This window comes from Sciurus vulgaris (genome assembly GCF_902686455.1).
Source record: "Sciurus vulgaris genome assembly, chromosome: 4".
Classification (NCBI taxonomy): Eukaryota; Metazoa; Chordata; class Mammalia; order Rodentia; family Sciuridae; genus Sciurus; species Sciurus vulgaris.
In genome coordinates, this window is record NC_136464.1 from 103802482 (window position 1) to 103823500 (window position 21019).

The 21019-nt window shown below is 37.4% G+C and overlaps 1 protein-coding gene across 1 annotated transcript in view; it reads left to right on the forward strand.

Moving 5' to 3' along the window:
- The window catches only part of ATP8A2 (ATPase phospholipid transporting 8A2), a gene marked incomplete at its 5' end in the record, with an annotated part of 656754 nt that overhangs the window by 154791 nt on the left and 480944 nt on the right, over positions 1-21019 (forward strand). The window contains 5 exons of the mRNA XM_079136232.1: positions 824-897; positions 3479-3548; positions 4592-4719; positions 6092-6203; positions 11785-11950. Of these exons, the coding sequence (XP_078992358.1) occupies positions 824-897; positions 3479-3548; positions 4592-4719; positions 6092-6203; positions 11785-11950 (550 nt within the window). The remainder of the gene's footprint in view (positions 1-823; positions 898-3478; positions 3549-4591; positions 4720-6091; positions 6204-11784; positions 11951-21019) is intronic.

Consider the following 21019-nt stretch of genomic DNA (forward strand, 5'->3'; position numbering starts at 1 on the left):
TAAGTCAGTTGATCCTCTCAGTATTCTCATGCAACATGCTGCTGTTCTTACAGATGAGAAAAGTGAGATACATGGAGTTTCTATAACTTTCTCAGTTACAATCTATTCAGGGTTGAGTGAGGGATTCAAACCCAACATGTAGGCTGGCTCCAGAGCTGCATGGACAGTCTACTCTACCACATGAAGCTATGGAAAAGTTTGAGTACTAGTTGACATGTGGATAATTGTGAGAAAATGTGATCTTTATAGTTGTTCAGATGCACTTCTTTTCTCCCTCTCCCTTTCTTTTTTTCTTTTTCATAAACACTACTGCAAAACAGTGATGCAAATTGTCCCTCAGTATCCATGGGGATTGGTTCCAGGATGCCCCATAGAGAGCCATATCCATGGATACTCAAGTCTCTGTTATAAAATAGTGTAGCATTTGCATATAACATAAGTACATCCTCACATATACTTTAGATGACGTCCCATATATATATATCTAGATGACCTAGTAAAATGTAAATGCTGTGTAAATAGTGTTATACAGTACTGCTTAGGAGATAACAATAAGAACAATGTCTGTATATATTCAGTACAGGAACATTTTTTTTTTTCCAAAAATTTTTGATCCTTAGTTGGTTGAATCTGCAGATGCATAACCCACAGACATGGAGGGCCAACAGTGTTCCAGGTTGTATGGAAGCATTTTCCTTTTGCTGTTGCAAATAATAACTATATATATTAGTTATATAACAGTTTTCTTCTTCATTTATTTAACCACCTTCTCACATTTGTGCTTTCTTTTCTTTTGTACCTCTGTCCTTGTACTTGTCTCTAGGTGGCAGTGGGAGACATTGTGAAGGTCCTCAATGGACAGTATCTTCCAGCAGACATGGTCCTGTTCTCCTCCAGGTCGGGTGTGCTAGTGGGCACATTTTTTTGGAAATGAATGTTAGCAACAATTAAATATAAAAAAAAAAACTGTAGAACTCTTGAGCCATCTTTTCTGTTCTACCCTGTGAGTTACCAGAGTTACCATCCCATTCTCACCAACCTGTTCTCCTGCTACAAGCTACTACTATTCTAGCTAACTATAGTTTGAGACCTTGAAGCATTTTGGATTTCAGAATTTTGGATTAGGGATGCAGAATTGTTACGGTCACACAAACATTCTCAACTCTAAAACGCTCTAAACTCAGAAAATCTGAAAATCCCAAATATTTTGGATAAAGGATACTCACTCAACCTGTGTTTTTGTCAATTGCCTTCTCTTGCCTTGACCCTTGGTTTTGTTTCTGCCATTTGTCTTTTTAGGTTTTTTCTGAAAAACTTTTTAATAGGTTTTGACTTCTTCCTGGCCATCCGGGGGCATTCTCCTTATTAATAGGTACGCTGATGCAATGGCAGTGGAGTGATACATCCTAACATCCAGGTGGCACATTTCAGTTTCCTGGTGGGTCAGACAGACAGATTGCAGTCTGCCCTGCAGAACCCAGTGCTGCCCTTGAACAGGTGTTCACAGAAACACAGGCATTGTCTCAGTATGGACATGACCTGCAGATGATACTTGCTCTTTGTTCATCCACAGTTCATACCCTATCTGCTTAAGGGTCATTACAGTGTTCTCTAGGTAGATTTATGCTAGAAAGAGACCATCACTCAGTGATAAACACCATGGGACAGTGCACCTCTTGGCTTGATGAATAAAAAGTGCAGAGCAAAGATCAAGGAAATGCAGTGGTGGTTCCAGCACCTAGAAGGCTGAAGAAGGAGGGTCCCTTGAGTCTAGGAGTTTGAGAGCAGCCAGGGCAACACAATGAGACTATCATTTTTTATTTCTTTTTCTTTTAGTATATTGCAAAGGAAGTCAAAGTCAGCATAAGAATAAACTTCCATTCTTGATTTCAAGATTGAATTATTATAAGTTTAAGGACTGTTACTTTCTATATTTATAGGCTGCTGGACTCATAGATGCTTATGTGGTTTCCATTTTCTTTGTTTTTTCTGTTATTTTTAAATTTTTACTTTTACAGACTGTGTTTTGATTCATTGTACACAAATAGGGTACAACTTCTCATTTCTATGGTTGTACACAATGTAGATTCAAACCATTCGGGTAATCATACATGTACATTGGGTAATGTTTGTCTCATTCCACCATCTTTCATACCCCCGCCCCCTCCCCTCTCTCATTTCCCTCAGTGTAATCCAAAGTTCCTCCATTCTTCTCTTCCCCCCTCCCCGCACCCCCATGCATTTTCTTTGATAGCAAATAATGTTCCTTGTATTGGATTTGATCATTCTTTTTTTTGGTGGTGGTGTTGGGGATTTAACCCAGGTCCTTGTACATGTGAGGCAAGTACTCTGCCAACTGCACTATATCCCCAGCCCTGGATTTGATCATTCTTTAGGTTCTAAGCCTCAGCATTTATTTTCTACTAGAGATAAAATATTTAAAAATAAGACCTGAGCCGTACAGAGGTAGAAAAACACTGTAAATGGGGGATTCATGTTTGGCCTTATTCATAGAAAACACAGAAACTCTTTAGACATGCTAAAGCCTTAATCACTAGGTAGTTTGGGGTAGGAGTGTTGTCTGTGACCCTCAGATGACTTAATTTTAATATAGGATGATTCGTCTGAGCTGACGTCCTGTCTTCAGGATGCTCCATGTGCTTGAGTGTGCACTTTGTGCTGAGTAGCCTGTTCAACACAGCCTCTCATTTAATCTTTCCAACTGCCCTTGATATCCTTCATTTATACTTGAGAAAACCGAGACACAGAGAGATCAAACCGTTTACCAAAGCCATATAGCTCCTCGAGGTAGCACTAGGAGATTTGAATTTAGCTAGTGAGTTGTAGACAGTCCATTCTCTTAACCACTAACTATGCCAACTAACCTAAATCAAAAGGTTAGAAGTAGGAGTTTGTATCTACTATACTTATTTTCATTCTTTGGGTTCTGTCCTTAAAACTAGGTGTTACTCTTGCCTTTCGACCTAGTAGAAAGTGCAAGGAAGCAAAAGGTTGAGTTTATACCTTAATTCTCCAACTTCTGCAACTGTCATTTTTCTCAAACGAAGTATTTATTCTGGCCACTTCTTTTCAGTCAGGTGTAGGCCCAGCCTCAGCCTTTAGATTTCCCTAGTCCAGTGGTTGGGTCTTACTTGGAACATCATGTATTTTTGATAAGACACCCCTTCCTTCTCATTCACTCTGTCATTTCTGTCGCTTGAGGTTAGGGGGTCATTATGTGGGTCCTGCAAGGGTGTATTTCTTGGGCAAACAACTTTGTATTGCTGTTGAGCCCCAAAGATGAGAATGTGTCTTCCTTTATCACCAATCACTACTACTAACATGGTTGTTTATAACAGTGTATTTTGAAGGACCCATCAGCAAACATGCTTTCCATAATAGAGAATTGATGAGCTATGAATCTAGGGAGAGGATGTTACTAAATGTGCCCCCCCACCACCTTTTTTTCTCTCCTTAGTGAACCTCAGGCAATGTGTTATGTCGAAACAGCTAATCTAGATGGGGAGACCAACCTTAAAATACGTCAGGTAAAGTCACATTTATGACTCATGTTATAGAGGTTCAAGTTGCAATATGGTCCCAAATGTACCAGTCATTGTCTTTTGTGGAGAAGTTGTTCAGCCACCAAAGGATAGGCCCGAACCCTCATGGAATCTATGGAAATAATGAGTCTTTAATTATGAGGGGAACTTTTTGAGAGGGACCCAGAAAAAGTGGACTTCATCCAACTATAGGTCACAAAGGGTATCATGTTTTCCTTTAGTATCTTACTGGCCTCTCTGCCTGTGATACTAAAGAGAGGGGAGTCCTCAGCCAGGTTGAGCCAGGTGATGGAAAGGGCAGCAACACTGGTGGATGAACAGAGTAGACTAGCCCTGGGTATCTCAATTTACATTGTGTCGGAATTGAGATTCTAATTCTAGAGAGTGGTATATTAGACCCCAAATTCCCAAGCCTTAAATAAAATTATTCTCACTATACATTTTATTCTAACATGAGAAATAATCTTTAATGTTTAAAATGTTAACATTTTGACACTTAAAATTTTTCTGCTGCCTAAAGTTGAATTCAATAATTCTGTCTACAGATCTTTCTTTTCTCTGTAGATATTTGCTTTAGACAATTTCTTTTCTGTTTGGAGTTAATGAAGTTTGTTATACTGTGCTGTTTTTTTTTTAATGTATGTTTGGAAATGTTCAGAATAAAATGTTTTAAAAATCAAAAAAGAATTAACAAGTGCTTGGTAGTATAAAATATTGAAGGGATTCTTTATTCTATTTTCAGTATTAGGACTGCTTTCTGTAAGTCATTTGAATATGTTATTACTTAAGCATGGATGTTTCCAGCGTATTGGTGGAATCTTCATCTTCTGCTACACTGAAATATTTTGAATGAGATTGTTGTGGCAAAAGCTGTCAGATGCCAGTGAGGATCTTGAGGGGCTGATATTTGCTGTGTCCAATAATTTCATTGTAGACGGCTGGTTATATCTGTATGATTGACAGAATGCTGAATGTTGTCCTTTAAACATGGAAAAGTGTTCAATTTTCTCTTTTGACTTAAATTTTAGGGTTTGACACAAACTGCTGACATGAAGACAAGGGAGGTGTTGATGAAATTGACGGGAACCATAGAATGCGAGGGGCCTAATCGTCACCTCTATGACTTCACCGGAAACTTGCACTTAGATGGGCAAAGGTGTCAACCTTCTTTTACTTAATTTTTTTTTTTTTCTTTTTTAAAATAATGTGGAATGCAGTCTGTTAAAAAAAAAAAAAAAAAAAACTGATTAAAAAAATAATGTGACTGAAGTTTTGGAAAAGGTGTTTGTTTCCTAGTCTCATAATATTTGAAAACGGTGAGATTTCTTCATATTTAGCTTAGTTCTGAGAAACTGAGCTTTTTTTCCTTGAAACACCATTTCAATGTCAATTTAAAACCTCCCCTCTATTTAAATAAAGATGTGATTTTTGACAAGGGCCTCAAATGAAGTTCACAGCAGGGGCCTGTTCTTCCTGTGTCCCTGTGACCTGCTGAGCAGAAGAAAAGGGTTTTAGCTATTCAAACAGTGCAGAAAAACAGGAGAGATAGCTGACTTGTATAAAAGTCAATAAACTTGTATGAGAAATGTGTACTTCTTTTGTTTTTTTTTTTTTTGGCTAGCTCTCTTCTAAATAGTATTTGTTTGTATTTTATCATTTTTAATTTTGCAGTGCTGTGGGTCACACCTAGGGCTTCCCACATCCTAAGCAAGTGCTCTCTTGCTCTAGACCTGAGCCAGGACCCCAGCCCTTTTGTTTTTGGAAAGTGGAATGAAATAAATGGTTACTCTTCCGCTAGAGTATTCAGTGGCGGGTTGTCTATATCCTGTTGTCCTTGTCTCGTGGTATTTATTTTATTGTCTGGAAGTGATCTTGGTCATGACGTTGGGGAGCAGTCTCTATCTGCTGCCCATCCTTTGTCTGCATGCTCCTTATCAGTGCCTCTACAGCCTGTCAGGTGTTCATTTTTATTTTGAATAGATCCATGATGGGGAAGGACCTGTTCATAGGGATCAACCCAAAACAGATAACTAAGTGCACTTGTTTGTTGATTGTTATTTAATATGCATAGCCAGTGTACCCACCCCCATTTTGAATTTCTAAATTACCACTCATGTCTTATTTGTTCATTACGTCATCTTTGACAAATTTGGTATGATAGTTTTACTGCTTCTTTTTTTTTTTTTTTCTTATTATAGGCTGTGAAGTAAATTGGGTTTTCCAAATGAATAAGCTTTTGGTTGTTATTTTAGCTCTTTCTTTTCTAGGTGTTTTATTTCATGACAGGATTATAAGAGACACAGTTCCCTTTAACACCTCATAGAAAAAAACAGCCTCTTTCTCTATAGTGATGAGTGAATAACATGGGCATTTTTGTGAGTCTTTTTTTGGTAGATTAAGCCAAAGATAACATTTATTGATCAAATTTGAAGGGAACATTTGCTTTATTGTGGGTTTATATTTAAGGGGAAAACTCAAGCTTGTCTGTCAGACTATCATTAAATATCAATGTTATTTCTTACTTTTAGCCCTGTTGCCCTTGGGCCTGACCAGATCTTGTTAAGAGGTACACAGCTTAGAAATACTCAGTGGGTCTTTGGCGTGGTTGTTTATACCGGACACGACACCAAACTCATGCAGGTAAAATGTTTCTATGCTGAAAAACAATACCAGTTTTGGTTTGTTTTTGTTTTTATTATTTTCCCCTTTATTTTTGTTTTCATTGAGTGGAAAATTTGAATATTGCATTTAGGAAACTCAAATTTGTCTTTGATTCTAAATTAGGAAAGAGAGTGCCTTAGGTAGTTTCTTCTGATTTTTATCTTAACAGATACTTGTTACTTCTTGCCTGAAACACATATGGTCTTCGTTTTCTATATTTAAGAGTGATAAATGATTCTAACTTACATTGTCTTCTGAATTAAGTGGGGATTAGCTTTAACTTTTTTTATTTCTCAACTTCTCTTTACCCCAATTAATTAGATTTCACAGCAAATTTTTATTTAGCTGAATTAAAGAACGTAGGTTTAGTCTTCATATACCAAAGAAAAATACTCATTTAAAAATATTTTGCTCTTTTTCTTTGTTAATTAAAAGAAAAAAAACCTCATTGGTGAATTTATAGCCCAAATTATATTATGACACATTTGGTCAGGCAGACTTTGAAATTCTATATCAGTTAGTGTCCCTCTGTGTCATTTCTTACATTCCTTTGGTATCACTTGGGATTACTTTTTTGCTAATGGTAGCTGTTAATGAGAATTGACTTTTCCTCTTGTTTGCCTTTTTGTATAACTTCTAAAGCACACATTTGGCTATGTTTCTTCATTACAAAAAATATTTGGTCACCACCATGCACCAAGTCTTACGTTAGGCCCTATATATACAATTGTCAAAGGCCTAGTTTTACCCTCTGGGAACCAGGTAGAATAAGGAGTAGTATGGAATTACAAAAGGAAATGTAATTGTTGTAAAATGTGTCATTACAAAATCCCACAGTTGTATATCAAAGGATTGTATGGCCCAGGTTTCAGGTGTCAGTTGAATAATCCTTAGGCAGAAGCATGTTTTAAATAATGCATTGGAGGAGGGGAGACTGGTGTGTTGATCCACTGTTTGAGGTCAGATGATAGGATGAGAGCATTAAATATTAGAACAAACAGAATGATAGACCTGGGGCCACGCCTGCTCATTAATGCAGCGAAGACTGGGAAAGGAATTAGGATTAGAAAGGTGGAGAGACTCAATGCAGTTGAAGAGCATTGTTGGAACTGTTGACTGACAGGTGGCTAAGTGTGTAGGATACTCATCTTCGAGTCTTTGATGCTGAGTGTTTTAATTCCTGGGACTGAATCATGGGAATAGGAAGCTCAAGGTAGAGCTGTAGATGGTCACTCACTGCTGAGCAGTAAGGGACTGAGAGGCTAAATTAATGGGTCATGGCTGTAATTTTGAAGGTAGGATGACAGCAAGGTTGGGACAGAATGGAATTCCATGAGCCAGTTGCTGAAGCCCTCAGTGAGAGAGGAGAAGCGGGAGGTCAGTGGACCTGCTGCGGGGAGGGGCAGAAGATAGAGCAGCCAAGTGGCACGAATTTTACAAATGAATTTTTTAACATGGCATTAGAGGAATTAAGATCCAGAAGCAATACAAGGTTTTAAATGTACATATAGTAAACTCTCTCCAGATGCCAAGGGATGGGAATCTTTACTGAAGCATCTACATTTCTGGGGAGGCCCTAGTGAAGGCTTGTCCTCCACTGGGTAAGTCAAGGAGCAGGAGGAGATGTTGTGAAGCAGAAGGAGGACTTAGGGCAGTTTTGGTCACAGAAGGGTAGGACCCCAGGCACAGTGGAATGCTTGCAGAGATTGTTGGACTCCATGGCAGGTAGGAAAAATAAATAGTCCGTGACTGCTGAAAGACACCTCTTGGTGGCTCAAGATTGTTTGGCATATCTGAGATGTGTCCTGTTTACCCTTCCTGCTCGGCCCTCATCCATTCACAGAGGCTGATTAGAATGCTCTCTGAGCAGCCTGTAGGCAACATCTTTAACTTGATGAGTAGCTGACTGCTGTGCCACCTAGGGAGTAGCACTGAACTTCTACAGTCCAGTGACAGTGACCCTGGGGAGCACTGGGAACTCCACTAACTGAGATCACTATTCCTGTTATTTTATGATGAAGTGACAAAGAGATCATGGGTGGCAGTTTAGATTTCAGCTTATGCATATCAAATATTCAAGCACTCTCCAGGTTTCCTTGAGTACTGGGTCACTTTGTAGGATGTGATACTGTTTTCTAGATCTTACATTGGTGATACAGCTTTATAGCGAAAGTCTGTTATTTGTACTTTGAAACATTCTCACCATCTCTTGAGCTAGCAAGGTGTCCTCCAGGTGAGCCCATGCCATTTGTAGCCCATGAGTGGAAGAGCACTTTCCTTTTCCTTCCATGTGACAGACTTCTTGGCAGGGCTTATTGCTTAAGTACAGAATGATGGAATGCCCCAGAAACATCTGTGCTCATTTCACTGTGCCTTTAGGGTTGAAGCAACAAGTAAAAATAATGAGCTTTTTAAAAGAAATATGATCTCACACACATAGCTGGAATCCGTTCTGTGTGTATAATAACATTTTTTGTCTATACTTGTGCTACTTGACCACAGAGAGGAAACTCAACTTCTTTGGGGTTCTTTTTTGTTGTTGTTGTTGTTGTTGCCTTTAAACTCTTCACTCAATGTGTTCTACTGTTCAGGGTTCCCTCTGCTGATGCTTAGTGTAGTTCCATGTAGAAATCTTTCAATGTACCATTTTTGTTGGTTGATTTAATCAGAAAGAGAGAGAGATTATCACATTAATTACAGCAAAAATAAGTATAGATAAATCATGCATTGCTCTAAACAATTCACATATTTAACTCATTTTTTCTTCAATATAAGGGAACCATCACTATTCTCATTTCATAGATGAGGAAGCTGAGGCACACTTGTCTAAATACTTAACCCAAGCTTAGAGATGGAGTAGGGATTTAAATCCAGGCAGGCAAACTCTGAAGTCATTGTTTCAACTAGTATTCTGCTGCCAGCTTTCTTTAGAAGAAATAAAATGTGTAAAATTCACATCTGATTTCAGCTTTTTCAAAATCTAACATTTTGACCTGTTTCAACTTGCAACTTCATTGCATCAAAGTAGCAGTGTTCTTTAAGAATTTTATAGAAGAACTTGTAATTCCATTAGGAATTAAACATTAAAAGTTTATCATTGCAAGAAGAGATGTTCAGGGTTTGGGGGTGAATGGGCAGGACTTGGCTTTTCACAAAGTGCAGGTGTTGAAGCTTGAGGTTTTGGGGTCATTTCTGTTGTGTTGGATGAAAGATAAATTTTCCTAACCCTGTTAACTAGCTGGGGTTCAACCACTAGAAAAGATCAGAAGTCAATAACTAATGGGGTCGTAGAAATGAGGTTAATTGTTAGTTTTTTCCTTCCTGTTCATTCAATGAATGTTTATTAAAAATGATAAGATCATATTTAGTTTTTAAAAGATTGGGATAAACAGTCTTGGAATGGGTCTGCTGGCTCTTGCTGGACGACCAGATGTGGATGTGTTGTTCCTGTTGACCTTTATATGGTATTTGATTGATGATAAGATGGCCTTTACTAATGGATTTCCATTTAGATTCTAAAGGAATTTTTTGAAAAGTCTGTAAAGGACAAATAATTGAGAGAGCTAAAGAGAAAGAGGGGGAAAAAGTATAAATAGAGGAAATGCTGCAGTGTTATTTAGATTCCTAGAGGACTTCACTTTTCAAAATCCCAAGTATAGCAATTCCCCAACTTCCTCACCCCCAAAGAAAACTGTGGTGATGACAGTACAGTATTTCTCGGTTCAGTAGTAGAATCCAGATAAATTTCATCGTGGCCTGAGAGTCTCTCTGGAGCTTAGGAGTGATTGGTTTCTTGGTTTCCATCTCAATTTTTGTTTTACATTGTGACTTCACTTGTATTCTTTCCAGAGATGTTTTTCCATCCTAACTCTTTCGATGATCAGAGAAATTGAGGATATAGAGGACAGTGCTGACTTAAGTTTGATGTTAGGCACCATTTCTGCATCAGTTTGTGCCTTCCTGGTTTCCCATCACCCCGTCTTTGCAAATCAGTGTGGCCTGTGGACAGCCAGGGCTGAAACTCATGGAAGGAGATTTGCAGACTGAAGCTCCCACACCCTCTTTGCACCATCCAGTTCCTGCCTTCTGATTTAATGCAGGAATTGCCTCACCTCCAGGAATGGATTATCATAATTAATTCCCACCTAGATTTTTCTTTCCTCAGTGTCTCCTCAGCCCTTTGTTGTATTATCGTATTTCCTATTTCAGCTTAACAGATTTCCATAGATTTAGTGGCTTACACCACCCAAAGTTGCTATGTTGCAGTTCTGTAGGTGAGAAGTTGGATATAGGTCACTGTACTAGAACTCAAGATGTGGGCTCTTCTTCTTTGCAGGTCCTGGGGGGTTCCTACTCCTTACATTTCAGCCTTTGGAGGTGCCTGTACTCTTTAACTTGTGACTCCTTCCCTCCAGCTTCTAAGGCAGCAATATTGTATCACTCTGACCATTTCTCTGTAGTCATCTCTCCCTTTGATCAGGAAAGGCTCTCCCTTCTGAAGACCCTTGTGGTTAGATTGGGTACATTTAATTAATTCAGGACACTCTCACCATCTCAAAAGACCTTAATCATATGGGCAGAGTCCCCTTTGGTATGTAACATAACATATACATGTCCAAGGATTAGGATGAGGGCACCATGGGGAGGCATTATTTTGCACACAACAGCTACTTTCAGAAATCATCAAATAAAATGACTACACCTGCATAACTATCTTGCTTAGGGTGTTTTATTGACTTTTTCACTGCAGAGAGGATTTAGTCTCAAAATTTCCACCTGAAATGAAATAATCCTTGACTCTAGTTTTAATAAATCTTCTCACACTCACCTCCCAACACTGTCCCTGGCTCTGGCTAGACTGGTTTCTCCACCAATAGTGAAACTCTCCCTTCTGTTTTATCTTCCTGTCTTGCTTATGATTCAGGTTTCTTCTGCCCGTAAGGCCCTTTCTATCTTTTCCTTCCCATTTCTTGTTCACAGTTCCCCAAGTGAACCTTTATTCATCCATTAATTTGACACCTATTAATGTTTTATTTTGCATTATCAATGTATATGTCTTTGCATATGTCTTTTCTTTCCTACATTTTTATCTAATGGAGGGAAAATGTACACTTTAAAAATGTCTAAATAAATGTATATTTATTGTGGAGCTATGTTATTACTTTGAAGGTGTTCTCTAGATTTTTATGGTATAGACTCTCTAAGTTTCTCTTGAATTAGCAGTATTCTGATTTCTTTTAAACTGGACTTAAATTATTTAGAGTCTGTTGTGTTCCATGATAATGGAAGTGGCATTTCATGCTAAGATGTAATCATTATGAGTGCAGAATGAATCATGTGGAGTTGGAATATGTTCTTTACATTGGTCAGAAGTCTTCTTAAAACTAGCTATAAATTCAAGCACATGATATGCTTTCAAATTTCATTGGTAATTGGAGATTCATTTAGAAAAGAAATTGTCTTTTATTTCTCAGTTGTTGAATTTGGTTGTCTTACTTTGTTTTTTCTTGCTCCTATGTCTGTTGTGCGATTCTTATTGACTTTAATGCTGTTTTTACAGAATTCCACCAAAGCACCTCTCAAGAGATCAAATGTTGAGAAAGTAACCAATGTGCAGATCCTGGTGTTGTTTGGCATCCTCTTGGTCATGGCCTTGGTGAGCTCAGTGGGAGCCCTGTACTGGAACGGGTCTCATGGTGCAACAAATTGGTACATCAAGAAGATGGGTAAGTGTTGGGGTGGGTTGCTTGTTGAAATAGGACAAAAGCACCCTTGGAAAGTCCTAACAGACATGGTCAATGTTGACTGTGTCATCCTCTGTTTCCTCTGGCCCACCTGATGAAGTGAAGATGGGCACATCTGGGGTTCATTTTATACTCAAATGATTATTTTCAACAATTTAAAAGTTTATTTTCTTCATAGTTTCTCTAGGGAGGACAATGTACATCTTGACTTATTGTAATTCATTTTGGATTAATACCAACTTAATTTTAGTAAACAACAAAATGTAATGCCTAATACACCTTTGTTTCTTCCCCTTCTTGCGCTATTATTATTGCAGCTGTTATCAACCCAACAATACAGTGTTATAATTATTGCTTTATATAACCTTACGTCTCTTAAAGAAGCTAAAAGAAAAAGAAAAAAATAATTTTATGTAGTTGTTTTATGTTAACTTACTTGCTTACCATTTCAGATACACTTCTTATGGATTAGTTATCAGCTGGTATTTCTTTATGTACCTTTGTACTTTCATGTATATTCCATCTGTATATAACACCAACAATGCAATTCTATAATGAAATTTTATTTTTTAAAATCCAGAATAAATCATAAATATCTGTAATTATAATCTTTTAGAACTACCTGTATAGTTTCCTTTACTGTCATTCATTGTTTCTTTATATGGATTTAATTACTGTCATGTGTTATTTTTTTTCATCCCAGAGAACCTCATTAAATATTTCCTTGAAGGTAGATTGATTGGCAACAAATTACATCAATTTTTATTTTAGAATGCCTTATTTTCTTTTTTCTTGAAGGATAGTTTTGCTGGATGTAGGATTCTTATAGAAATCCGATTGACATTTTTTTTTCTTCTGATACTTTGTGACTTCTCATTGCCTTCTGGCTTCCATTGAACTGATGAGAAATCTGTTGTTGATCATATTTGTGTGTGTATGATGTGAGTCTCTTTCTTTTGTTGCTTTTAAGATTTTGCCTTCTGTTTTCAATAGTTATGTGTTTATTCCATTGTTTAACTTTGTTAAGCTTTTTAGAAGTGCAGATTAACTTTTTTCTTTAAATTTGGGAAGTTTTCAGATATTATTCAAATATTGCTTCTGTCACATTCTCAGTCCTCTTTTCTGCTACCACCATTATGTGTATGTTGATATCCTTGGTATGTCTTATAGGTCTCTGAGACTCTGTTAATTTTTCTTTATTCCTTTTCCTTTTTGTTCTTCAAATTAGATAATCTGTGTTAAGCTCTCTTTCAAGTTTACTTATTATCTCCTCTACCAACTCAAATTTACTGTTGAGTTCCACTAGTGATTTTTTTCACTTCATTTATTGTACTTTTTAACTCTGGAATATCCATTTGGTTCTTTGCTAGAAATAACTTCTCTTTATTGATATTCTTCATTTAAGCAGTTCATTGTAATCATACTTTAATTCTTTAGTTTCCTTTAGTTCTTTGAATGTATCTTTGCTTGGTCCATTATTTGAAGTCTCCTTAATTTCTATTGCTTCTTTTTTTCTCATTTCTTTGCAAATTTCATATTTGTTGTTGTTGTTGAAAACTGCATACAGTAGATAAAATACTGTAGAAACTCTGGGTTCTGATTTCCTATTCTTTCTGGGGCTTATTGTTGCTGGTTTTTGTTTAGTTTTTAGTGACTTTTCTGAACTAATTCTGTAAAGTCTGTTTTCTCCTGCACTAGTAGTCACTGATATTACTGCTCTGTTTTGTTTCTTTGTTTTTAATTTTAAATTGTTTTGAAATGTACATTGGATTTGAATACATTCACAGATTTGTGCAACTCTCACCACTACCTAATCTTAGAATATTTTCGTCTCCTCAGAAAGGAAACCCATCCTCGTTAGGCAAATCCTTACCTTATTTTAAAGTCTGGATTCTCCTGGGTCAGTAGAGCTTGCTGGTCAGCCAATAATTGGTCAGAGGTTGAATATAAGTCTCTTAAGCCAGCCTGGTGTCTATCCTTTGTTGTTTGGTCTGTGGTTGGTTAAGGAATGCCTTTGATATTTGGGGAGATTAAAGTTCATCCTTCTTTCAGTTAGGGACTGGTAACTCACAAATGCCCTCTTTGGTTTCTCATGAGAAGGTACAACCTTGCACATGGACATGACTTCTTACACTATCAAGGAGAAATGCACTCTTAGAAAGACTTCTTTGGTTACATTTTTTTCATGGATATTAATGCCAAGTTTGTAGCTGGTTTGCTGTTTTGTTTACCTTCCCTGATTAGTCACTGAGCTCTCTGTTGTTGATAGTGCCCTGGGCATGGCCTTTTACATACTCCATTTAAATAATGTCAGTTCCCCTAGTATGTTCCTGTTCTAATAGTCTGCCCTAATTGGGATAGCAACCTCCTCTGCCTTGGGATAGGATTTCTGCAGCATGGAGCTCTGGGCAGGGGAGATGGGTGCTGGTAGTCTTCCTGGTCTACCCCTACCACCCAGCTGGCATAGAACTTAAGCAACATGAATCTAGATTTGGGAGTGGAGTGGGGAACTACCCTCTAGTTAAATGCCAAGGTTTCTTCGGCTCTTACAGGATTTAGTTTATATATTTGGATACCTGCTTTTGAATTTTTCTGTACTGTATGATCCATTTCCCAAGTCTTGTTTTTGATGATTTTGTTCAGTTTATTGTTCCTTTGCTGAGGTGGGGTATCTCTGAATCTCTTTATGTGTCAATTCCAGAAAATAAATTTAACTTAATGACAAAAAAAATTAAATGATAAATTTAAAAATTTATAGTTTTTTGGTTTATTATTATTCCTATCTTTCAATATATTTAGGTTAAACTGATTAAAACAAGCTTTTCTAATTATTCACATATACTTTTAACTGCCTAGGAGAATATTTGTTGCTACTTTACAAATGTGGAACATGTGACTGGAACTTGAGTTGTAGTTGGTTCACGATCCCTTGGTATTGTTCTTAAACTTTGGGTTTGGACCATGTTATGTATCTAGCCTCAGATGTGGAGACTGATACTATGTGTGCATATTAATTCCACAGATGTCACGGTCTGGGTAAATATATAGCATTGACACCATCTTGGTATACAGGCTTTCTGGAGACTAAATGTCATTTAAATTGCTCAGATAATGTCAAACTCCAGCACTAGCTCCATGATTTACAGTGGAACAATGGTCTTTTTGTTCATTCTTAACATTTTCTGTCTTGTCCTTATGATAGTGTCTGAGTAACCCTGACAAAAGTCATCAGGTTAACATTTGCATGGCCACTATTGGAACTTTGACTTCAGTTTCTATTTGACACTGCCCTTTCTTATCTCCTTTTAATGATTTTGTTTGGTTTTACTTTTTTTACATACAGGTGGGGAATGTTTTTTTTTTTTTTTTTTTTTTAATTTTATTTTTTTTTTATTGTAAACAAATGGGATACATGTTGTTTCTCTGTTTGTACATGGCGTAAAGGCATACCATTTGTGTAATCATAAATTTACATAGAGCCATGTTGTTTGATTCATTCTGTTATTTTTTTCCCTTCCCCCCACCCCTCCCACCCCTCTTTACCCTCTATACAGTAGTTCCTTCCTCCATACTTGCCCCCCTCCCTAACCCTAACTCTAACCCTTCCCTCCCCCCCATTATGTGTCAACCTCCACTTATTAGCGATATCATTCGTCCTTTGGCTTTTTGAGATTGGCTTATCTCACTTAGCATGATATTCTCCAATTTCATCCATTTGCCTGCAAATGTCATAATTTTATCATTCTTTATGGCTGAGTAATATTCCATAGTATATATATACCACAGTTTCTTTATCCACTCATCAATTGAAGGGCATCTAGGTTGGTTCCACAGTCTGGCTATTGTGAATTGAGCAGCTATGAACATTGATGTGGCTGTATTTCTGTAGTATGCAGATTTTAAGTCCTTTGGGTATAGGCCAAGGAGTGGGATAGCTGGGTCAAATGGTGGTTCCATTCCAAGTTTTCTAAGGAATCTCCACACTGCTTTCCAGAGTGGCTGCACTAATTTGCAGCCCCACCAGCAGTGTATGAGTGTACCTTTCTCCCCACATCCTCGCCAACACCTGTTGTTGCTCGTATTCTTGATAATCGCCATTCTAATTGGGGTGAGATGGAACCTAGGGTGGTTTTGATTTGCATTTCTCTTATTACTAGAGATGTTGAACATTTTTCCATATGTTTGTTGATTGCTTGTAGATCTTCTTCTGTGAAGTGTCTATTCATTTCCTTAGCCCATTTGTTGACTGGACTGTTTGAATTCTTGGAGTAGAGTTTTTTGAGTTCTTTATAGATTCTGGAGATTAGTGCTCTATCTGAAGTATGATTGGCAAAGATATTCTCCCACTCTGTAGGCTCTTTCTTCGCATTGCTGATAGTTTCCTTTGCTGAGAGAAAGCTTTTTAGTTTGAATCTATCCCAGTGGTTGATTCTAGCTTTTATTTCTTGTGCTATGGGAGTCCTGTTAAGGAAGTCTGGTCCTAGACCAACAAGGTGAAGATTTGGACCTACTTTTTCTTCTATAATCTGCAGGGTCTCTGGTCTGATTCCGAGGTCCTTAATCCATTTTGAGTTTAGTTTCGTGCATGGTGAGAGATATGGGTTTAGTTTCATTCTGTTGCATATGGATTTCCAATTCTCCCAGCACCATTTGTTGAAGAGGCTATCTTTTCTCCATTGCATATTTTTGGCCCCTTTGTCTAGTATGAGAAAATTGTATTTATTTGGGTTTGTGTCCGTGTCCTCTATTCTGTACCATTGATCTACCTTTCTATTTTGGTACCAATACCATGCCGTTTTTGTTACTATTGCTTTGTAGTAGAGTTGAAGATCTGGTATTGCAATACCCCCTGTTTCACTCTTCCTGCTAAGGATTGCTTTAGCTATTCTGGGTTTCTTATTCTTCCAGATGAATTTCATAATTGCCTGCTCTATTTCTGTAAGGTACATCATTGGGATTTTAATTGGAATTGCATTGAATTTGTATAGCACTTTAGGTAGTATGGCCATTTTGACAATATTAATTCTTCCTATCCAAGAACATGGAAGATCTTTCCATCTTCTAAGGTGTTCTTTAATTTCTTTCTTTAGTGTTGTATAGTTCTCATTGTAGAGGTCTTTCACCTCTTTTGTGAGATTGATTCCCAAGTATTTTATTTTTTTCGAGGCTATTGTGAATGGGGTAGTTTTCCTAATGTCTCTTTCTGAAGATTCATCACTTATGTATAAAAATGCGTTGGATTTATGGGCATTGATCTTGTAACCTGCTACTTTACTGAATTCACTTATGAGTTCTAAGAGTTTTCTGGTGGAATTTCCAGGTTCCTCTAAATATATAATCATGTCATCAGCGAACAGGGATAGTTTGAGTTCTTCTTTTCCAATTCGTATCCCTTTAATTTCTTTGGTTTGTCTAATTGCTCTGGCCAGAGTCTCAAGAACGATGTTGAATAGAAGTGGTGAAAGAGGGCATCCCTGCCTTGTTCCAGTTTTTAGGGGGAATGCTTTCAGTTTTTCACCATTTAGAATGATATTAGCCATGGGCTTAGCATAAATGGCCTTTACAATATTAAGGAATGTTCCCACTATCCCTATTTTTTCTAGTGTTTTGAGCATGAAGGGGTGCTGTATTTTATCAAATGCTTTTTCTGCATCTATTGAAATAATCATGTGATTCTTGATTTTAAGTCTATTAATATGGTGAATTACGTTTATTGATTTCCTGATGTTGAACCAACCTTGCATCCCTGGGATGAAACCCACTTGATCATGGTGCACTATCTTTTTAATATGTTTTTGTATGCGATTTGCTAAAATTTTGTTGAGAATTTTTGCGTCGATGTTCATTAAGGATATTGGTCTGAAATTTTCTTTCCTTGATGAGTCTCTGTCTGGTTTAGGTATCAGTGTGATATTGGCTTCATAGAATGAGTTTGGGAGGGTTCCCTCCTCTTCTATTTTATGGAATACTTTGAGAAGTATTGGAATGAGCTCTTCCTTAAAGGTTTTGTAGAACTCGGCTGAGAACCCATCTGGTCCCGGACTTTTCTTTGTTGGTAGGCTTTTGATGACTTCTTCTATTTCAGTACTTGAAATTGGTCTATTTAAATTGTTTATGTCCTCCTCATTCAGTTTAGGCAATTCATATGTCTCTAGAAACCTGTGGATGTCTTCGAAATTTTCTATTTTGTTGGAGTATAGATTTTCAAAATAGCTTCTAATTATGTTTTGTATTTCCATCCTGTCTGTAGTGATATTTCCTTGTTCATTCCGAATTTTAGTGATTTGGGTTTTCTCTCGTCTTCTCTTTGTTAGTGTGGCTAAAGGTTTATCAATTTTGTTTATTTTTTCGAAGAACCAACTATTTATTTTGTCAATTTTTTGTATTGTTTCTTTTGTTTCAATTTCATTGATTTCAGCTCTGAGTTTAACAATTTCCTGTCTTCTACTACTTTTGGTGCTGTTCTGTTCTTCTTTTTCTAAGGCTTTGAGCTGTAGTGTTAGGTTGTTTATTTGTTGAGTTTTACTTCTTTTATTAAATGCGCTCCATGAAATAAATTTCCCTCTAAGTACTGCTTTCATAGTGTCCCAGAGGTTTTGATATGATGTTTCTTTGTTCTCATTTACCTCTAAGAATTTTTTAATTTCCTTCCTAATATCTTCTGTTATCCATTCATCATATAATAGCATATTGTTTAATCTCCAGATGTTGGAATAGTTTCTGTGTTTTACTCTTTCATTTATTTCTAACTTCAATCCATTATGATCTGATAGAATACATGCTAGTGTCTCTATCTTCTTGTATTTGCTAACATTAGCTTTGTGGCATAATATATGGTCTATTTTAGAGAAGGATCCATGTGCTGCTGAGAAGAAAGTGTATTCACTCTTGGTTGGATGGAATATTCTATAAATGTCCGTTAAGTCTAAATTATTGATTGTGTTGTTGAGATCTATGGTTTCTTTGCTCAATTTTTGTCTGGAAGATCTGTCCAGTGGTGAGAGCGGCGTGTTAAAATCACCTAGTATTATTGTGTTGTGGTCTATTTGGTTTCTGAAATTGAGAAGGATTTGTTTGACATACATAGATGAGCCACTGTTTGGGGCATAGATGTTTATGATTGTTATATCTTGCTGATTTATGCTTCCCTTAAGCAGTATGAAATGACCTTCTTTATCCCTTCTGACTAACTTTGGCTTGAAGTCCACATTATCGGAAATGAGGATGGATACTCCAGCTTTTTTGCTGAGTCCATGTGCATGGTATGTTTTTCCCCATCCTTTCACCTTTAATCTATGGGTATCTTTTTCTATGAGGTGAGTCTCTTGCAGGCAACATATTGTTGGATCTTTCTTTTTAATCCAGTCTGCCAGTCTATGTCTTTTGATTGATGAATTCAGGCCATTAACATTCAGGGTTATTATAGAGAAATGATTTGGTTTCCCGGTCATTTGGTTCATTTTTAAAATTTTGTTTATTTATTTGTTTGACACAACTTGTTTCCTCCTTTATTTGACAATTCCTTTAGGATAATTCCTCCCTTTGCTGATTTGCTTCTTTGTTTTTCATCTCTTCCTCATGGAATATTTTGTTGAGAATGTTCTGTAATGCTGGCTTTCTTTTTGTAAATTCTTTTAGCTTTTGTTTATCATGGAAGGATTTTATTTCATCGTCCAATTTGCAGGTAAGTTTTGCTGGGTATAAGATTCTTGGTTGGCATCCATTTTCTTTCAGGGCTTGAAAAATGTTGTTCCAGGCCCTTCTAGCTTTTAGGGTCTGGATTGAAAAATCTGCTGATATGCGTATTGGTTTCCCCCTGAATGTAATTTGGTTCTTTTCTCTCACAGCCTTTAAAATTCTGTCTTTATTTTGTATGTTAGGTATTTTCATTATAATGTGCCTTGGTGTGGGTCTGTTGTAATTTTGTGTATTTGGAGTCCTGTAAGCCTCTTGAACTTGATTTTCCATTTCATTCTTCAGATTTGGGAAATTTTCTGATATTATTTCATTGAATAGGTTGTTCATTCCTTTGGCTTGTTTCTCTAGGCCTTCCTCAATCCCAATAATTCTTAAATTTGGCCTTTTCATGATATCCCATAGTTCTTGTAGATTCTGTTCATGATTTCTTACCATCTTCTCTGTTTGTTCAGCTTTGTTTTCAAGGTTAAATATTTTGTCTTCAATGTCTGAGGTTCTGTCTTCCAGGTGTTCTATCCTATTGGATATGCTTTCTATGGAGTTCTTAATTTGGTTTATTGTTTCCTTCATGTCAAGGATTTCTGTTTGGTTTTTTTTCAATATCTCTAACTCTTTATTGAAATGATCTTTTGCTTCCTGTATTTGCTCTTTTAACTGTCGATTGGTGCGATCAATCAATGCTTGCATTTGCTCTTTCATCTCATCATTCAATGCTTGCATTTGCTCTTTCATCTCCTCGTTTGCTTCTCTGATCATTTTAATTATGTACATTCTGAACTCCTTTTCTGTCATTTCTTCTGCCATGCTGTCATTGGGTTTTATTGATGTAACATCTAGATTTGTTTGCAGCATTTTCTTTCCTTGTTTTCTCATGTTGTTCAGATATCAGTGGACCGCTGAGATATTGCAGATTTCCTCTGTTGATTTACAATGACCCTGAAGATTTCTATATATATCCCCTCTTAGCCTTCAGTAGGCTGAAGTCTTGGAGGAGGTTGATAATGCGGTGCTCCACAAGGAAGCTGCCTCTCTAGGAGTGGTGGCCTTCAGGTGGGGTATATTCCCTGCTAGTGGGCAGAGGTGCCTCCACTTGTTGACCAATGGTCATCCAAAGGGGACCTAGGCTGTGGGCTGAGGCAAGGCCTGTTTGGGCCTGAGTCTCTGGTTTTACCGTCCTTGTGGGAAACCTCACCCAGCAGGGAAGACTCACCCGGTGGGGAGGTCTCGCTGGTCAGTTTCCTCCTAGAGGTTCCCCTCAATTTACAGCTACTGCCTGGGCTGGGCTGCCTTCCTCTGCAAAGTTTCCAGGGGCCCGGCCCTACCTCCTGGGCCTGGGAGCCTCACCCTTCGCAG